The 21440-nt window shown below is 40.1% G+C and overlaps 2 protein-coding genes and 1 long non-coding RNA gene across 6 annotated transcripts; all 3 read left to right on the plus strand.

The window, feature by feature from the left end:
- The first annotated feature begins 2168 nt into the window (after window positions 1-2168).
- Window positions 2169-3904, plus strand: LOC124132855 (G-protein coupled receptor Mth2-like). The gene has a single exon (XM_046496999.2). The coding sequence runs from the start codon at window positions 2365-2367 to the stop codon at window positions 3748-3750; it is 1386 nt and encodes a 461-aa protein (XP_046352955.2). The 5' UTR covers window positions 2169-2364; the 3' UTR covers window positions 3751-3904.
- A 121-nt stretch (window positions 3905-4025) lies between these two features.
- LOC124132750 (E3 ubiquitin-protein ligase PDZRN3-like) lies at window positions 4026-15281 on the plus strand. Of its 4 annotated transcripts, XM_046496854.2 has the most exons (5): window positions 4026-4722; window positions 11083-11716; window positions 12715-13177; window positions 13824-13826; window positions 14860-15281. In XM_046496854.2, exons 2-5 carry the CDS (start codon window positions 11307-11309, stop codon window positions 14893-14895), a joined length of 912 nt encoding a protein of 303 aa, XP_046352810.1. In that variant the 5' UTR covers window positions 4026-4722; window positions 11083-11306; the 3' UTR covers window positions 14896-15281. The 4 variants fall into 4 exon arrangements, with proteins under 4 accessions (XP_046352810.1, XP_046352808.1, XP_048248405.1 ...); XM_046496852.2 differs by lacking the exon at window positions 13824-13826 and having other exon boundaries at window positions 14626-15281; XM_048392448.1 differs by lacking the exons at window positions 4026-4722; window positions 13824-13826 and adding an exon at window positions 8606-8767 and having other exon boundaries at window positions 14626-15281.
- Window positions 15282-15522: 241 nt separating this feature from the next.
- LOC124132749 lies at window positions 15523-19466 on the plus strand. The gene is made up of 5 exons (XR_006860827.2): window positions 15523-17166; window positions 17719-17724; window positions 18017-18019; window positions 18252-18254; window positions 18867-19466. It is a non-coding gene; the product is annotated as an uncharacterized LOC124132749 (long non-coding RNA).
- Window positions 19467-21440: the final 1974 nt, after the last annotated feature.

The following is a 21440-nucleotide window of genomic DNA, read 5'->3' on the forward strand; positions in this document are numbered from 1 at the left end:
AACATGTCGCTGTGATGCTGACTGTAAAGAATATGGCGACTGTTGTCCAGACGAAAGGTTGAATGTGACGATGGAAAGGGAAAACAGGCATGTTTGTGTCAGTGGAACAAATAAAACATATTTCTTCACTGGTCCCCATACTGGATACTACATAATAACCACATGTCCGGAAGAGTTCAATCTCCAAATGCCGTCTGTTTCTCAAATATCAGCAGATGACCTCACTCCAGTGACATCGATCACAACAAATATCACCTACTTGAATGAAGTGATCGCCGAATGTCATGACGATAACATTACCATCAGATGGGTAAAGGAAAATGTATGTCATAAGAAGAGAAACTCATCTCATTCAAACGGCAATGAAAGCTCAACAGATTGTTTAGCATCTATTCATCCTCCATCTGATATTCTACCTAGACCGTGTGACACTGATTTCGCTGATCAACAGTACGTAGACTCGTGCAACAAGACAGGGTTATGGGATGGTTCTTTCTCTGACATAACCGAGGAACAATGTAGGCTTGGATTCTATTACCCAGTGGCTGGGGGAACGTACTTGTTCAAGAATATCTTCTGTTATATGTGCAATGGACTGTCAACACCTATTGTAAACTGCGGAAGATCATACCTCAATTTTATTTCTATCAGCACACTTGTTTGTACAAACTGTGAACGGCGAAAGTGTAAGGCAAAAGAATGGCATGACTGGATCAAGGTAAGATATATAATTATCACGTACAAGCAACGTAGAGGCAATATCAAGGTTTTGAAATGATCACCATATCTAGGTGCTGATATGACTGGGTCACGATGAGTAATACAACTAACAACAAAGGTAGTGGTATCACCATATCTAGGTGCTGATATGACTGGGTCACGATGAGTAATACAACTTACAACAAAGGTAGTGGTATCACCATATCTAGGTGCTGATATGACTGGGTCACGATGAGAAATGCAACTTACAACAAAGGTAGTGGTATGACCATATCTAGGTGCTGATATGACTGGGTCACGATGAGTAATACAACTTACAACAAAGGTAGTATCACATTATCTTGGCGCTGCTGTGACTGGGTCTCGATGAGTGGTGTGGCCATATCTAGGTGCTGGTATGATTTGATTATGATTGGTAGTACGACCATATCCAGGAGCTGGTATGACCTTCCAGTAGTTTGTATATCTTCCAGCTATGTTTATGGTATCAATAATGGTGGTTACAAGATCACGATGAGTGCTGTGGTGGCTGGGCAACAGTGGAAATTTCAAAATTTAAAGTAAAATGGTGGATGATTACCCTTTTTCCTTTCAATCATATACAAGTTGTGGACTTCTTGCATGGTCTAAAACATAAGTACGAGCAATATGAGCGAAAAGGGCTAGTGCTTCAAACTTTCAAGAGATCGTAGTATGCCTAATCTACCTATGGACAAGTCCGTGCACTAAGACTACTTTTTAACATGTGTTTGTACTGTCCTGATGTACAATGACAATTAGCTTGAGTCAAAGATTTGCGCATTAAAACGGTCTCTCAAATCATCAGCATTTTTTACATATTTTAACTTAACGTATACATACATACTGTGTTGATAAACAAAGCGGTCATTAATAAACTTTTCTTATTCTGTGAGCCACACGTGCTCCTATCATCGTTGGTTCTTTGCTGAAATTATGCATCACTGCTAACATTCTGCTATGTAACTCTCCAAAGGCTACTGGTTTAATATTATTCAAAATATATATTTCGGCTTGAGGCCATAGAATTGATATTATTCCAATTATTCAAAGGACTTTGTGTGGACAGAAGCATTACTCTCTTAAATATGCGAGTTATGACCCTCGGCTGGTAGTTACATGATAATGTTACAGAAGTCACTGAAGGTAGGAAACAATGATATTCCTTTGTAATCGAGTTCGTTTTATTATTTTTACTCTTGATTATCAATCATTGTCAGTGGCAAAGTTGGAATTAGAATAATATTATATTATTCACCTTAAGGACTAAAATTCTGTGGTGGTGTTTCACATACGCAATTTACAGTGTTTTGTTTTTCACACTAACCTATGTCTAATATTTGAAGCCAATGGATTAAATGTTGAAGAAATCGATAATATTCTAAACATTGTGTTTTGTCTTGACTTTTCCAGAACGAGTGCCGTGCCATGTTCTGTCGCTCGGGGTACGATCTCAAGGGTGAAAAATGTCAATTAACAGCTGCCGGATTGTCCAGAGTTGAGTACCAGTTGGCACTCCAGTTTTGGCCAACTGAAAAAACCACATATGACCCAAGACTGCAGGACTGGAAATTCATAGAGTCATTGGTTGTCTATAACATACCATCAGTTGCAGAGGAGTACAATATGACCTATTATATGTTTTCTGTTGAAAAGCCTGTGTACACTGACATTGCCAATAGTTCCAGATTTGTCCATGTGCCATCCTTTGGACTGACATTGACGTTCAGGACAAACCAAACCTGTTGTCGGGATACATATGAAGAAACTATACTGGCGTTATTGGAGGATAATTGGTCGATGGAGTATAATGGTTCGGAGTTTCAGTTCACGCCGTCTAAGGATGATCTTTATACTTTTTCAAAGAGACAGTTATACACGATGCATCCCCCGTACACCAATCCACAGAAAGCCGAGATGTTCGACAGCCTTACGTCGGAGTATGTTGAAACGCCCGAAGATTATGTTTACTATCCTTCTGTTTTGCCACATTGTTCGTATGTGTACCTCTCCGTGAATGAATTTAACTGGAACACTGATGCGACTATCACTCTTCAGTATGTGGGTATAACAATTCAGTTCGATAAATTCATTAAAATGGACGAAGAAAATATAATTTTATGCGTGGACACAATGAAAGAGTTGTATTCAAACTACCAAGATCCAGTCAAACTGGCTGAACATATTTTAACTCTAGTCTTCTCCATTTTATCTATGATCTGTTTGGCCTTGACCTTCATCACCTACTGCACATTCCCTTCCCTTCTCACCCTGCCCACGAAGAATACGATGTGTCTGGTCGGGTTTCTCTTCTTGGCTCAGTTGCTGCTTCTGTTTAAGCAACTGGCCATCCGGGATGAAACTGCTTGCAAAATAATTGGAATTCTCATACATTACTTGTGGCTCACAGTTATATTGTGGATGAACGTCTGTTCCTATCACATGTTCCATGTCTTCGTCGTCGATGCTGGAAAACCGATGGGTACCCAAAGTCGTCTTCTGAAATACTCCCTCTATGCCAATGGATTGTCTCTGATCATTGTTCTCATTACCATATTTTCAAATCTCGGCGTTTCTTCAGGAAGCCATATCGGCTATGGTGTAACCACGTGCTACCTGAATTCGTCACTTCTTGTCGGTGTTGCTTTCGTGGCTCCTCTAGGTATCGTTCTCCTCTTGAACATCATATTCTTCAGCGTCAGTGTGTGGACGATGGCCAAGATCAACAAAATGAGCGCAAGTATTGGGGCTGAGAAGAGTCAGGTGCACATCTACATTAAATTATCCACACTGACAGGGATCTTTTGGATCCTGGCAATCCTCGGTGATGTTCTCCAGCAGCAAGTCCTCATCTTCATCTCCATCGTCCTGAACGCCGGTCAAGGGATTTTCATCTTCATCTCCTATGTTGCCAACAAAAGGGTTCTTCAACTGTGGAGAGGAAAAATTAACAAATACAAACCTACTGCTAACAGTCAATCGTCTGATCAGACGATGACTACTCAGTTGTGAATAACGAGGGGAGATTCTCTGAGACCCGAGATGTATGTATCGGCACTAATTAGAGTTTGTGTAGTTTACTGAAGTGAAGAAGAGGTGAGGTCAGGTGAGGTAAGGTGAGTTTAGGTGAGGTCATATGAAATGTGGTTTAACGTCGCGCCCAAGATTAATGCACTTATATAGCGACGTGCATGCACGTGTGTGTGTGTGTGTGTGTGGGTGGGTGGGGTGGGGGGGGGGGGGGGGGGGGGGGGTGTTGGGGGTGGGTCAGCTTGTTTTAGTCCGGACTGATGCCGATTTATAGTGCTTCTTTTAATAGAAATTGGTATAGTCTACTTATGTAGACTTATGTGTCCCCTGCCTTGTCGTTTGAGGTGTCCTCTGCCTTGTCGTTTGAGGTGTCCTCTGCCTTGTTGTTTGAGATGTCATCTGCCTTGTCGTTTGAGGTGATCTCTGCCTTGTCGTTTGAGGTGTCCTCTGCCTTGTCGTTTGAGGTGTCCTCTGCCTTGCCGTTTGAGGTGTTCTCTGCCTTGTCGTTTGAGGTGTCCTCTACTTTGTCGTTTGTAGTGTCCTCTGTCTTGTCGTTTGAGGTGTCCTCTGCCTTGTCATTTCAGGTGTCCTCTGTCTTGTCTTTTGAGGTGTCCCTGCCTTGTGGTTTGAGAATGTCTGACGTTAAAAAGAGGCGTTAAATCAATAATCAAAGTGTGTAAGAAGTCACGGAGACAAGAAAAGAAACTATCCAAACTATTGACTGTCACCCTGTTGGTAACCAGGGACGCTTCAATAGGGCCGTGGTGGGTCGCTAGGTGAGAGTGTCCCACAGATTTCCCCCTGTTATTATAAGGGTTTGATTGATTGTCGCGTTAACGCTCCCCGCACAAGGAACATAAATACGGGTGACGGTGAAGGGCGGATCGTTGTCAGTGTCAGGCAAAAGGTGACATTTTAGGATTCATGCTTCGTGTTGGGACGTTTGTAAAGCGGGTAAGTTGATATATTGCATGTATGTATAGACGAAATGTAAATGGATAAAATGTTCTCGTGTTTGCATTTTATATCAGTATATTAGGAAATCCTCATGATTAAACTAATGGAATATATTTTAAATGAGGTTAACATATCCTGTATTAATATCCCATTTTACCTTACAACTGTTTCTCCAGCAAGAGTATGGTCTTGCAAAATGAATTGTTTGAACATATATTCCTGTGTACCATTTGATTTTATGTATGCATGAATGTATTTTGTAACATTTCAGGATTTGCTTTGACATAGTTGTACATCTGATAGTGATGTTTGTGAATATTGTATATGTATGTGATAATGAAAACGTTGATTAGATAAGACTTTTTTTAATACTGAATAGTATAATCACCTCTCTCCGATGAAGAGAAGGATTTACTCGTAAATGTCATATATCACAGCTCGTGTTCCATATACTCGTAAATATATATTGTTATACGTTGTCTGCCTCTCATGTGATAAAGGTAATTATTTTACAAGTTCTTATTTACTTCATTTCCTATCTATGTTGTTCTCTTGATAATCCGTTGTTGACTCAGAAAAAATGGTATAAAGTCCACGTGATTATTTCGTGGACGATTTCTTGTAACTGGTGGTTAATTGCCAACAATGGATGACCACTAAGGAAAACCATATATATCAGTGTTCCAGCTGGGCGTGTGTCCTTATATCGCGTAGATGTACATGACAGACAGACATTCTTTATTTCCTCCAATAATTGAAGAGTACATATGACAGTAAGTTAGGTCAAATCATGGATGACCTGTAGTGAACAAAACGCAGATAACAAAATCGACCACAGGGTTGTCTTTACAGGAATGTCTATTATAGCATACATGCATCGTGGCAGAACAGATACTCCCTATTGTGGACCAGAGTATAAAACCGTAGTCACTCACTCACTTTAAGAGGGCTTTCTGATATTTGCGCATGTGCATTTAGCGCATCTGAATGCTGTTGACGACCTCACAAATTGATGACATCACGATTATACGAAAAATAGCGAGGGCGGATAAGTCTTAATTCCTCGCGCCTCGTTGGTATTTCTCTACTTACTTACTTACACACTTATTCACCCTGCGTAGAGGGAACATCGTCCACACCAGTTATAGAGGTGAAGCTAAACCCCAATGATGTCCCTTTCGCACACATACACACACTCGCACTCATCCGACCAACCAATCACTCTCACTCACTCACTCCACTCACGCGACAGACTGACCACGCAACGAACCAAAAAAACGCACAACCAACCTCATGATGTTCCTGTCCCGGGAAACCCAAACACGTCAGTCAACATGGGACTCAGGAGGGCTTAGCTTGCAGACAGGGAAGAAATGTCTAATTGAATCCGTCGGTGGTATGAAATACGAGGGGATTCAGTAATGTAATGTCCATGTACTTATCCAAACACTGTTTGTGTGGACATCCAGGCGCAATTATCACCTGTTACTCGGAATGATCTACACATTTGAGAAATTTAAGAAACCCAACATTTTCAGTGACACATGGATATTTGGGACAGCAGTCCGTGCATATGTGTCAATGTGTGCATGCGTGTATATGTCTGTCGAGCCCGTACATGGCCCAGGCTATACATTTATTCAGGTGTTAACCAATTACATTCCACAGACCAAGCTCCTACAGCTCGACACAAAACGTCCTCATTTCTACAGCAGTTCAAACGACAGATAATCCACAAAATTGAGCTATTAGTTTCTTGAAACTTTGCTGACAGCAAATACACGTATACAACCGGAATCATGAGTTATTCAATGATGGTATGAATAGCTAGGTACAGATAACCTCAATGCCACACACAATACTGTTGTAGAGTGAGCGACGCCTCTCTCTCTCTCTCTCTCTCTCTCTCACTCTCTCTCTCTCTCTCTCTCTCTCTCTCAGTAACGTCTGAGAATACGATATATGTAACAGGAATCGCTAACTGATTTGACAATCTTTATTACTTTATTACTGTCAGCGACCTTACATATCTGATTGAATATTATAATGAGAACTTGTTGAAAGAATCAACATTACCAGAAACAGATGTTCTCTGTAATAAGTTAAGCTCTGTTAGTTAGGTTTTTCTAATGTAAAAAATAAGGATATGAGCCTTGTCTTAGCAATCGCCCCATAAAACTGCAACTTGAGAAGCAGACATACGTCGATTTCACTCAGGGACCAGATCGCGTGTGTACGTGCTAAGCAAACCTGTAGCTATCTCGCCAGAGAATAGTCAACCGTGGGTCTCTAGATTGTTTAAGTAAACCTAGCTTATCGCTCGACAGATCGAAGAAGTGAGTTTCACAAAGATTTTCGATACACCTACAGAGGATCAATGTACTAATTACTGGACAAGGCTGTTTGACAGCTATTGCTCTATGTAGAGCTTCTAAATTAGACTTGAAGGCGAAACCATGTGGTTTGAAATTTTACACTAGCATTTGGTTTCATTTTGTAAGATAACTTTAGTTATGATAAGTACTGAATGAGCACAGTAAACTGTATTACACAACACTTGAAGTCCGTGTGTGAGAGAACTGGCGTTTACAGAACAAGAATGGTGTATAACAATATACCGGGTATACACAATATCACAACGTACAGTAAACAAGTTATTTCAAGGTCCAGGTGACTCAAAGAAACATAATAAAAGCGCAAGGGGTGTGTTGGGACTGAAGTGAAATTAACAAGTAATTGAGTGAAATAAACGGGTTGAATATAAACAATAGCTTTCACTAAGCTCGTGGGTTGGAGATAAACAAAGGTTTTAGGTAAATGGAATGTGATAAACAATAGTTAGAAATGAGTGAGTGAGTGAGTTGGGTTTAACGCCGCTTTTAACAGTATTCCAGTTATATCGCGGCGTGTCAGCTTAATGTGGGAGGAAAGCCCGAAGTGATGCAGGTCTCAGACGTTTACCACTTCGGTGAAACCCACGAGCACGGGTATGGTGCTGACAAACCTAGCAACATAATCGGGGCGAACCGGGATTCGAACCCACAATCATAGGTTCCTGGCGTGCCCAGGTGACGCAACTCTGCACAGCGAATCACGGCGCCTTAGACGACTGGGCCACCCGTGCCCCCCTAGTTTGAAATGAAAAGGCATAAGATAAACAGGTTTGAGATACAGAATCTGTCTTTACAACAACTAATAGCTCTGTGAATGTAACTGCTATAGACAATGCTGTATTCCATTACAATATTTTAGGGGGATACTCATCCATATAGACATAAGACGTCAACACCAGAGAAGAACCAGTCTCGATTATCCAACGAAGCAGATTCCATTGAGCATAAAAGGGAGTTCGCAAAAAGGGTCAGCATGTCCTGCCCATACCACCATTGTTCTATTCAAGTATACTATGTTACTGTTTCATGCCATGACACTGACAAAACGCTATGAGGCGATCTTCAATCTGTTTTGTTGAACACCACGTTCAATGTTACACATAGGCGGTCGGGAGGTGTAACGTTAAGACTGATAGCAGTTGGCACAATATTATCAGGTCTTGTTCCACTGGCGTTAGTGGATGTAATATACGTTACACTAGCATAAATTAATTTGACTTGTCAAAAATCAATTAATAATGATATAAATGACACAACCCTACCACAATATTAGATGGCATTAAAAATTTCACATGTAAGTATTTTCATCGGGCGAGTCCAGTGAGAATACATTTCACAACGCAATAAACATATAAAAAATATTAACTTGCCATGTCAACTTTGAATAAAAATGCGACACCATATTAAACTCTCCTTCAGTAATATATATATTGGTAAATTTTCCCTCACGTCATTGTGACATTAGCTCAGCATACAATAGATACACACTGATGTATTCCGCTTGCGTTGTGCTTACAGGCAAAGGAATTCACCGCATGTAGTTTACTCACTGCACGAAATGTCCAACATGATGTATGGTAGGGTAGATAGTGAATAGGCATAGCCTATCAAATGAAGGATCTAGTGGAACGGAACCAAGTGCTATGACAGTAGGTATTGTATATTTCTTTCTTATACTCCAGCTGTTGACATGAGTATTGTTTTCTGCCCCGTATCGAGTAAATACACACGCGAGATTTTAAATGCATGCTCAGATAATACCCCACAGAAGGTCAACTGGTCAGCGGATTCAATGCGGGTGTCGGATTTAGTGAGATAGATCTGTTTCAAAGTTTGTTATGGTTGACAAATTACTGCACGCTGCGATAGGAACATTGTTTTGTAGAACGAACAAATCATTGGGAACCACTTTGAAATGCATTTCTCTGCCTAACTGTAAGGTATAGACTAGACGTGTGTGTTGGGAGGACAGGGCGGATCGCCAGGTAGGTAATAGGATCATTTAAAACGTAAGAACACCAGATGTATATAGAGAATCTCACCCGAGTGTCTTTTGATATCAACACGAGATTTTTCCCACTTTTATCAACGAGTGTTGATATATTTGATATCAATAGACACGAGGATGAGATTATATTTATCATCCAACATCATTCTTTTTCAGTTTGTAGACAGTAATAAGCAGTGTCTAAAGTGTAAAATGTACTGCTAACATCTTTAGTAGTAGAGCCATTAGTGATGTCATTTGATTGTGACGTCATGGTAACAATGACGTCTCAATGGTCTGCAAAGCATTGTGATGCAATTTCATTGCAGCGATATCTACAGTGTAGATATCGCTTGATCTCACCGAAGCGATATCTCCTGTGGGAGCGATGTTTTGGATAATAAACTACTTTTACATATGCTGTACACCCTTGCCTGAAGTTAAGGCATATTGAACCTGAAACATAAATGGATTTAAAAACAGGAAAGGACAGAATAGCACTGTAAGAGACCAAATAGTGGTAAAATACGAGTGTATTCTTACTATGAATGACTGAAAAATGTTGTTATGCACTATATCAAGGAAACGCATAATATCACAGTACGAATGTATTTTAACTAATAATGAATTACAAAAGGATGCTACTATGCATTGTATCAAAAAACACATTATGGTAAAACACGAATGTATTTTAACAATGAGGACAGCATCAACAAATGTTACATTTGTGCAATTTTATGAGTCAATATTTGTTTCGCGTTTGTATTGTGTTTGAAATTACTACAGATATGCTTCAGTTATATGACCATAGAAGTGAAATCGTGCAAGGCCCGTTGGTAACAGATGTCCTTGTGAAACAGACCCGATACGATCACATTAATAACGACTGGGCACCAGTTGAAGGCAAATCGAATATCTATGGACAGTTCAAGGTCACTGGCATGATCCAACGACCCATGTTATCTGATGGTGACCTGCCTGTGTTTGATCAAAAGCCCACACTCTGTTCGCTGTATCAGCAATACATACTAGCCCTTTCATTGACACTGCAACTAAGCTATTTATCTTGCTTCGTATTCAAACTAATCGTGATTTAAGAAGCGGTAGTACACTCCTTCCTGAAAACAGGGTTTACACTACAAAGGGTTTTCTCCCTTGGTTGGTGAATAACGAGTCAACGATTAGGCCATTTTAAACTCAAACTAGGTACTTATATTTAGAGGTAACTGTGTGACACTCTCCAAAGCATACTAAGACTCCCATATCAACCCGAGACTCCCATATCAACCCGAGACTCCCATCTCAACCCGAGACTGTCATATCAACCCGAGACTCCCATATCAACCCGAGACTATCACATGATCCCGAGGCTGTCATATCAACCCGAGACTGTCATATCAACCCTAGACTCCCATATCAACCCGAGACTCCAATATCAACCCGAGACTCCCATATCAACCCGAGACTATCACATGATCCCGAGACTGCCATATCAACTCGAGAATCCTATATCAACCCGAGACTATCACATGATCCCGAGACTGTCATATCAACCCGAGACTCCCATATCAACCCTAGACTCCCATATCAACCCGAGACTCCCATATCAACCCGAGACTCCCATATCAACCCGAGACTATCACATGATGCCGAGACTGCCATATCAACTCGACTCCCATATCAACCTGAGACTGTCATATCAACCCGAGACTCCCATATCAACCCGAGACTATCACATGATCCCGAGACTGCCATATCAACTCGGGACTCCCATATCAACCCGAGACTGTCATATCAACCCGAGACTCCCATATCAACCCTAGACCATATCAACCTGAGACTCCCATATCAATCCGAGACTCCCATATCAACCCGAGACTCTTGTTTTCATGTTTTCATAATTAACATTGTTACTGAGTCATTTTATAAATTGACTGAATTTAGAATTGTGACATATACATATTGTTTTATTTTCAGAAATGTTCTATCAGCAAACCGTACGTATACTTAATGTAATATAATGCAGTGATACTGAAATTAAGTACGTACGTCGGTTGCTTCTGAACATATACCGAGACAAACAGAAAGGTTCGAAATCGGCATCTGTGGTATTTGTAGCATCTGACAATTCACCCAATTCTTGGACTGAGATTTAACACACCAATAACACAAACACCCTGAACAGAGGGTCTGAGGGCGTTATGGGTCTCGATCTGACTTTGTTTGTTGGCACAATAGACCCGAACCTCATCTGCAGCATCTGCAGCCAAGTGTTCGTGAACCCCGTGTCAAACTCCTGTCATCACATCTTCTGTCAGTCGTGCATCAGGAGGCGCAGCAAGTCCAGGACGTCTCGATACTGTCCGGAATGCTCAACCAAGCTCCACGCAGAGTCCTCAGAGGTATCGGTGGAGCTAAAACTGAAGCTGTTGAGGTTGAGAATCAAGTGTAACCATGGGTGTGGCATTGTTTGCGAGCTAGCGGATCTTCCCGACCACGTGGCTGATGTGTGTCCTAACGCTCCTGTTTCTTGTCCTTACAAGAACGTTGGATGTTGTAAGACTGTGAAGAGGTGCGAGGCGAGTATTCATGCTGAGGAGTGCTATCACAGGTACGTGTTTGAACCAATTGCATTAAACGTGTCCAGAAAAAAAAAAAAAATATATATATATATCTATATATATATATATATATATATATAGATATATATATATATATATATAGAGAGAGAGAGAATATATATATTTGAACGAAAAATATGTATATATATATATTTAAACGAAATGATATGGTTATAATGTTGTAACAATTTTCTTCAGGAAGTCACGCAAGTGCATTTTAGTCTGTGAGTGTGTGAGCGAGTGAGTGAGATTGGTTTAACGCTGCTTTGTCTAGAAATTCAGTTCATATACCGCATGTCAGCTTTTTGTGGGAGGAATAAACAAAGATGCTCAGTATGTACACGTTCACCATTTTGATGAAACCATCAACCACGGGTGTGATCAAGGGTCATAAAAAGGGCGAACCTGGGAACACGACCCAACTTTCAAGCGAATCCTGAGAAGGGACATAACTCTGCACAACGAAATATGGAACTTTCTTGGGCCAAATATCATGCCTCCTAGTTCTCCCCCAACTACTTAACCCAAAGATATAATGCTGGGTTATTGCTAAAGGCGGCGTAAAGCCATACTGCTCACTCACCCTACTACTAAACCACCGCCCGCCCATTCCTACCGGGTCTTAACTTCGTTGGTTGGTTGGTTGGTTTGTTGTTTAACGCCGCACTCAGCAATATTCCAGCTATATGACGGCGGTCTGTAAATAAATGAGTCTGGACCAGACAATCCAGTGATTGACATCATGAGCATCGATCCACGCAATTGGGATCGATGACATGCATCAACCAAGTCAGCGATCCTGACCACCCGATCCCGTCAGTCGCCTTTTACGACAAGCATAGTCACCTTTTACGGCAAGCATGGGTTGCTGTAAACTTCGAACACATTGCATATTCATTATGGGTTTAAAGAAACATACACACCAATGTGTGACATTAAATTGTTCAGTTCAGTGAATAAATCTCAACCACAGTTACCCTTCCTGCAGATTTGTGGACTGCGAGGCTTGTGGGTTCCGAATTCAGTACTGTGACCTCTTCACCCACCAAAGCAAGACGCGATGCCTGGAGAAGAAGCTGAGACAACAGGTTGCGCGGGCAGCGAAATCAACCAACCTGGAGGTCCGGCGTCACCGAGACTACGTTCTACGTCAACATTTTCAACTTGAACGACATCAACGACAAGCGGTCATGAGCCATTTCAGATCCAAGCAACAAAGCTACTTGGACAGTGTACGTTCTAAACACAATGACGACACCAGCGATGACATGTTCTCCGACTCCTCTCCACGACCAAAGGATTCAGTTGCAGAAAACCAGTCTCTAGTTCTTAGTTTTGGCAAATCTCCTAGGCCGTCACACGCAGGGCAGAATGTCTTCACGTGTAAAAATTGCAAGAAACCATTCAGAGAAGCGGGCAACCATAGTATGGCATGTACCTACCACGCAGGGGTGAGAGTCTTTACTAAACCTACCTTCATAATTTCTTTTAATCCTCTCACCGCTTATGCAATGTGAGTGTAAAAAAATAATTATATCACAACATGAAATTTATTGATGACGCCTTTACCAGTTCCAGTAAAAACGTCCTGTAATAGGAATAATAACTTGTCATGTTTGTGAATATTTTATGGCTTCATTCTTATTGGTTAACTTAGATCTTGGTATTTCCCAAGTAATACACGATTTACGAAAGATATTTGACTTTACTCAAGTCACTTGTTTGTTCGTGTTTTATATTAATAAATAGAGAATCTCACCACGTGTCTTTTGATATCCAATATATCAACACGAGTTGAAAAAAGTGGAAAAGGTTTTTCCACTTTTATCAACGAGTGTTGATATGTTTGATATCCAAAGACACGAGGGTGAGATTTTATTTATCATCCAACATCATTCTTCCAACTTTTCAGTTTTAAGTGTAAAGAGTACTGCTAACAGCTTCAGTAGCAGAGCCATTAGTGATGTCATTTGATTGTGACGCCATGAAACAATGACGTCACAATGGCCTGCAAAGCATCGTGATGCAATTTCATTGCAGCGATATCTACAATGTAGATATCGCTTGATCTCGCCCAAGCGATATCTCCTGTGGGAGCCAGTTTTGGATGATAATATAAGTTTACAACTGCTTATATCTCATGCCCATAATTATTGTCATCCCCTAGATATATGCGCGTCAGCATAGGGGTGACTATAATTATGAGCATGGGTATATTAGTGTGGTCATGTGAGATACATATCATCTGGATGTGGACCAGGTCATAAATGCATTTATAAAAGTGTGTGATTGCAAAAGTATTGAGTACTCATTAGTTCATTAACTAAATAAGTAAAAGTGACAGTTACCGTCACTGAGTATCTCTGTTGAATGGTATATATTATTAATTAAGTGTAACGACTTAAGTCTTAAACCTACCGATTCTGAAACATTCATTTAATTTTCAGGATACATTATGGTTTTACTTACCTATTTTTTCCCAAAGCGTTTGTTGTTTTATGCTAGACATGTGGAGGACATTTCCAGATTTGACGCATCAGTGACGAAATTGATGTCCGATGCAATTCTTTGTTTTGACTCGTACCCTAAGTTCCTATGTTTTTTTAGGTGAAACATTAACTTGCCTTTGCATGTGTTTGTCAAACTGACGGGTGCCTCTAGTGGGACAGGATACGCTAAACTGTTCCTGACCACCTGGTATCATCACTATCTGATAGTGATTCATAAACACATGCTTTATGATATGCTAGTAGTCGGAAACATCGTACAATGGACTCTGCTTTTAGCATATTTCATATGAAAATGGAAAGTGTTTTTTGTCGCTTTTATTGTAACCCGTTCCAGTTGTGAAACGTAATCGCTTTAAACTCTCTATTTTTATTACATGTAACGCCAACAGCCAGTAAGTATACTCTTTCTATTTACATTAATATTTAACATGACTTTATAACACCTCTACGAAATAAACAGAATATTTGCTTTTCCACCGAAGAATCGTAAAATATTCATTTTTCAAATTCTACCCCAAAAGACTTGGGGGTTAACATTTTGATCACATCAGTCTCTATTCTGTATGTTCATAAAAAAGTTATTTTTCTAACTAATAGCCTTTGTTTTTTCATTTGATCCGCAGATTGTAAGTATATGTGTAAGTGTGCTTCTTGTGTGATACAATGTGCACCCATGTGGAAGGAGATATTCGAGGGGACATACATTTTGTTTAGCTTGTGGAACTGGCTACATGAATAACCTCTTATATCTGTGTTCATTGTGGTAAACTGAGTGGTGGGTTAGCCTAATGATTATTACGATTGCATTTCAAAACGGATATGTATGTTGCCTTCCGCGCCATGAAATACTAGTATATATTCATCGTTTATGTTTTCATCTCACGAGCTCGCTATGTGACACTGCATGTTTTGTGTGAAATTTAGAGATTGCGACTATGGTCTCCAGGAAAACCTGCCCTTTGGACAATAGTCCCCACCACACACCCCCTCTCCCCACCCATATATATATGTTGAGTTGTAGATGTAGATCTGAATTAAATACTCCTCCCCCCCCCCCCCCCCCCCCCCCCCACCCCCACCCCTACCTCAAGTATTACAGGGGCACGGGTGGCCCAGTCGTCTAAGGCGCCGAGATTCGCTATGCAGAGTTGCCTCCCTTGGGCACGCCAGAAACCTATGATTGTGGGTTCGAATCCCGGTTCGCCCCGATTATGTTTCTAGGTTTGTCAGCACCATACCCGTGCTCGTGGGTTTCACCGAAGTGGTTAACATCTGAGACCTGCATCACTTCGGGCTTCCTCCCACATTAAACTGACACGCCTTGATATAACTGGAATACTGTTAAAAGCGGCGTTAAACCCTACCCACTCACTCACACAAGTATTACAGCAAGAATCACCATACGACCACAAATATATCCCAAATTATGATCCAAAGGGACTTATTTCACACAATTTACTCCTCCTATAACATGTTTCGTATAAGACATAAACATTACATTACATGACGTAAATATATCTCTGTGGTCCTCGAACACCTCCTTTGAAACACGTACACCAGCTTCCTTCCTACTCGGTTATGCTCACTACTGCATATATCATCTACTGTACAGCCACTGACATGTATGTATGGCATCTGGCTTGCATGAAACGGATCTTAATATATAGGTAATGTCGACATCTATATATTTGAGAATGTATTTTATTTAATGTCCGTGTGTGCATCGGGGTAGCCTAGTGGTTAAAACATTCGCTTGTCACTCCGAGCATCCAGGTTCGATTCTCCACTTGGGTACAAAAACACGCCTGTTTCGCGTCGGGGTGTAGCTAATCATTAAAGCTGCATACAATCTAATCAGTTATGTTTGTAAATTATTATTAATGTCACACATGCCTTAGTCAAACCATTCTACAGTTCTGAAAATAAAGATATGTAAGTAGCGTTACCTCTGATATATGTTTCGCAGTGCCACTAATGGTTTTCCTGGTCAGTGTCTGTTTTATCATGTCTCAACAGAATCTTTTGAAACCTGGCGTATTTTAACATTATTTTTCATGTTTTGTATATAATTAGTATCACCATCAAATGCGACCCCATAAGGTAATACTAATTGTGAACTATTGGTACCAATGTTTTCTAACATTCCGAGATATACGATGGAAATCGTTGAATGGTGTATATTTATGATATTCTTCTACCTACTTGGAAAGATAGATACAATAGACTATTTCACCTTAAACAATTAATTACATATGTTTAAGATGGATAAATTTAAATCTGTCACTCCATTTATCGAAACTACATGTACATGCCTGCTCGTTTCCATGGTGATGTTGAGATGTACTTTCCTAACAGCATGAAGTGTACACAATCATGGTTGCCGTTGTCATGGTGATTATGTCTATAAACCACACTACTGCACATGTGTAAGTGCTCGTTTCCCTATGACAGACACTATTGCACAGATGAGAGTTACTTCATGTTATTGTAATGGTGAATGTCACATTCGTTCTGTAGTGGTGAATGTCACGTGTATGTAATTTATAAGGTATGCTGTGTTATAAGAAAAGAGCTTCCATTTCAGTTTTCATTTCAGTTAAAAACAACTGATTAATTGTAACATGATATTATTATCAAGTGTTAATGTGCTTAATAACACATGAAATCATCTTTAAATAATTAAATTAATTTTTTTTCGCTGATCATTCCTTTTCTGTTCACACATTACTATTTAATTGTACATGCACACAACTATTTACTAAATACGATCAACTTTATAAGAATATATTTTTATTTAGTGAGTATATGTTATATTATATTTAATCTGTATATTAACGCCACATAAATATGTGTAACTAAACATATAGAATCATATTTAGACTAACAAATATTTGTTCTTCCTTTTTTTCATATGGATGGGACAGATCGACGTAAGTGTATACATTTCGAGAATTAATAAAATGGTTAACTACAAAGTTACAAGAGTTATAACATGTATAAAACCTTGATAAGAGATAACATGTACACAATCTCATTGTTAACGATCTTAATCTTGTGCACAATGAAGGTTGAAAGTTTGCACAATTTTGACATGCACATGAGGTTGTATTATAGTTGACGCGTTCATGTACTTCTCTACTATCACACCAATTGACCGACTCCGTGGTCTAGTGGATAGAGCGTCTGCCCGGAGAGCGGAAGATCGGGTTTTCGATCCCCGACCGCGTTATACCAGTAGACGTTAAAGGATGGTACTTGTTGTTACCTTGCCTGGCGCTCAGCGTTAAAAGGATAAAACAAGGACTGGTCTGCTCGGAGCATACCGAGTGGGGTATTTATGTTAAACTGCGGCATTAGTCTGGACAAGCAGCCACACACACACACGTCGCTATATGAGTGCAATTTCACCTCACCTAATCAGCCTAATCAAATTAGAATAAGATGTATTTTTGTTTCTTTTTCATATTGATCGATCTTGATAGCTTTTTGTAAGTATAATTTCTTCTCTTCTTGGATGTGTGTGTAACTTGAGGTAACTTTTGGACATTTCCATTTAGGACAAGTTTAATTTTCGCCATTTCTTTCAACCAACGAACATTATTGCATTCAGGCGTCCAATTAATGTGTGTTTTTCGTGAAACGTTTAATTTGTATTTTTGGGTCATATTATTCATTTCTGGGGGAATATGGTCGGTTCCTTCACTTCGTGACATGTTTCATGGCAAATAATAATTGGTACTTGTTTGTATTTCATGCTCTACCTACAACTGTGTTCGACAGGGTGTAAGTATTGATTGATTATTATAATAATAAAAGTAAATTGTATTACGTACATTTATAGCTTTTTACGAGTCCTTGATAAGATAACAGTTCCCATATTTGTATCATTTCTATTAACGGACATTCATCGATACAGATAATACAGAACTTACAGCTTTATTGTTTCCAAATGGCAAAAGGAATGATGGCATGTCTTCATTTATTTTCATGATCTCGACCACCTGCGGACAAATAGGGGGTAAGTAATATGTTTTGCTATCATAATCTTAACTTGTATTGTGATTCATTCTTTAACTTTTGGCGAATTTAAATTATGTGGTATGGATAGTTCGTTACTCTGGATGCATCTACATGACTGTGAGTGAGTGAGTGAGTGAGTGAGTGAGTGAGTGAGTGAGTGAGTGAGTGAGTGAGTGAGTGAGTGAGTGAGTGAGTGAGTGAGTGAGCGAGCGAGCGAGCGCGTGCGTGCGTGAGTGAGTGAGTGAGTGAGTGAGTGAGTGAGTGAGTGAGTCAGTGAGTCAGTGAGTCAGTGAGTCAGTGAGTGAGTGAGTTGGGTTTAACGCTTGAAACTGTATTCCAGTTATATCACGACGTGACCGCTTGATGTGAGAGGAAGACCCGAAGTGATGCATGTCTCAGACGTTTACTACTTTGGTGAAACCTAGAGCACGGGTATGGTGCTGACAAACCTAGAAACATTATCGAGGCGAACTTGCATTCGAACCTACAATCATAGATTCCTGGCGTGCCGAAGGAACGCAACTCTGTATAGCGAATTGTGGTGTCTTAGGCGCCTGGGCCACCCGTGCCTTAAGTATGCGCATTACACACACATGAATTGCCATTGCAGACATGCTACAACTGTGGAAGGATGGACTACCAACACGGGTGTAAGACTGGAAAACACGTGTCGTGAAACAGGAACATCGTATGTTATCCTGCCAGATGTCCCTCAACTACCTTGCAAAGCACAAGTCTCATAAAACCGGAAACCTCACATTCCGAACCACAGTCATGCCAACGTATTGAAAGTCTGACACAGTTGTATTTATTGAGGACATTCGTAAATATGGGTGTCCGCACTGCAGAGGTCCCACTATGATATTCTGTATAATAGTCAAAGGATAATCTGGGCAAGTGGCATGCTGGTCACAGTCAGGACGCTTTCTACACGCATTGTTGGACAGGACATAACTGCATCGTGTTTACCTGACTAGGAATCAGGATTTTGTCAAATAATGGTCATTGATTTGACATTACGTGTGACGTTCATTCTTGATTTTGTTGATGAAAATACGAACTTTGTCAATCTTTTCTAACATAAAGAATATGTTTGTACTGCATTTTGTTATTGTGCACAGTGAATGCTGCGCTATACAAATGCATATATTATTATTATTGTATATCGTACAGCGTATTTGGGCACTAATAAATGATAATTTATGTTATAGATATGGCATTTACTATAGCAAGTCTATTGTGATGGGATTAAGTGGATTGAAGAATCATTTCAGGCCACACCATATATATATTTTATGTATCATATCCGGGCACAATGTATGGGTACACCATCATTGAATTGATACAGATACATCCACCGGAAACTGGAGACGGAAATAGATGTCCCCTTCGTTGAATACTTTGATACTTCCACTGGGACTAGAGACGGAAATAGATGTCCCCTCCGTTGAATACTTTGACACATCCACTGGGACTAGAGACGGAAATAGATGTCCCCTCCGTTGAATACTTTGATGCATCCACTGGGACAAGAGACGGAAATAGATGTCCCCTCCGTTGAATGGTCAGATACATTCACTGGGACAAGATACGGAAATAGGTGTCCCCTTCGTTGAATTGTTTGATACATTCACTGGGACAAGAGACGGAAATAGATGTCCCCTTCGTTGAATGGTTTGATACATTCACTGGGACTAGATACGGAAATAGATGTCCCCTCCGTTGAATACTTTGATGCATCCACTGGGACTAGAGACGGAAATAGATGTCCCCTTCGTTGAATGGTTTGATGCATCCACTGAGACCAGAGACGGAAATAGATGTCCCCTTCGTTGAATGGTCAGATACATCCATCGGGAGCGAGAGATGGAGGGAGCTGTCCCTGTTATTAAATGTATAGATGCATCCATCGAGATCGATGCTCACCTCGGCGCTGGCGCTGCACTGACCCAGGCAATGACTGCACAATGGCGGTCTCCACTAGACGAACAAACATGGCGGACACGTCATGTATTTACTATAGAAAAACGCTAGAACGGGTGGTTAAACTTTTTTCTAAGCATTTTCATAAATGCTCTTGCAATGTATACGTCACGAGAATAACGTCCATTGTTACTTTTAGTGAAGGAAACTTAAGCTGTTTTTAACAGTGATATGTGCGTTATAATTTCGTGTCAGCTCACTGTTGTTTCGAAATCGTATACATAATACATGGAATTAAACGACCACGTTAATGAAATACCGTTAGCAACTTTATTTTACCAAATTTGATGACGCAAATGTCGCCGATTATGCCCTGTTTTCTCCTATTGTAAAATGGTGGGTTTAGCGGAATTATTGAATGCCCAGTATAATAACTAAAAAAAACCAAACACTTTTGATCCGTAATAATGGTATTTAATGACAGGGTCTCTCATTGGTTGCGATGTTTGGCTTCTGGATTGTATTCACATGAAAAGCGATTTATTTGACATTTGTTTTCTTATTACACAATGAAATTAATCATAAATAGATGTAATAATTTTGGAAAAATAATTGATTAATTCCAATCTAGTGGTCCTGAATTATGTGTGTGCTTGTAAAAATGTCAGGGCTAAATGGCATAATAATAAAGAATATGTTCATAATTTTGAATTAATTTGGTACAGTGAGCTGACACGAAATATTAACGCACATATCACTGTTGAAAATGGGGTGTGTGTCATTGTTCACATTTCACCGATGTGACGACCACTTTCGAGTCTCAAAACAGCTTAAATAATGTTTTCCTTCACTAAAAGTAACAATGGACGCTATTCTCGTGACGTATACATTGCAAGAGCATTTATGAAAATGCTAAGGAAACTTTTTAACCACCCGTTCTAGCGTTTTCCTATGGTAAACACATGTCGTGTCCGCCATGTTTGTTTGTCTAATGGAGGCCGCCATTGTGCAGTCATTGCCAGGGTCAGTGCAGCGCCATCTGAGCCGACCAGTCCTTGTTTTAGCCCCTTAATGTCGAGCGCCAGACAGAGTAACAACAAGTACCACCTTTTAACGTATTTTGGTATGATGCGATCGGGGATAGAACCCCGGATCTTCCGTTGTCCGGGTGGACGCTCTACCAAAGTAAAAGAGATACATTCGTTGATGAGGTGAATACACAGGTGTACACTCATCCTTTGAAATGCTTGAAATATGAGAA

This window comes from Haliotis rufescens, unplaced genomic scaffold, assembly GCF_023055435.1.
Source record: "Haliotis rufescens isolate VD_foot unplaced genomic scaffold, xgHalRufe1.0.p SCAF_11, whole genome shotgun sequence".
In the NCBI taxonomy this organism is placed as follows: Eukaryota; Metazoa; Mollusca; class Gastropoda; order Lepetellida; family Haliotidae; genus Haliotis; species Haliotis rufescens.

Bases quoted from the DNA above. Each gene is read 5' to 3' on its own strand.
- LOC124132855 (XM_046496999.2), top strand. From the start codon at position 2,365: ATGACCTATTATATGTTTTCTGTTGAAAAGCCTGTGTACACTGACATT.
- LOC124132750 (XM_046496852.2), top strand. From the start codon at position 11,307: ATGGGTCTCGATCTGACTTTGTTTGTTGGCACAATAGACCCGAACCTC. The intron at 11,717-12,714 runs GTACGTGTTTGA...CCCTTCCTGCAG, and splicing joins GCTGAGGAGTGCTATCACAG to ATTTGTGGACTGCGAGGCTT. The intron at 13,178-14,625 runs GTGAGAGTCTTT...TAACGCCAACAG, and splicing joins CATGTACCTACCACGCAGGG to CCAGTAAGTATACTCTTTCT.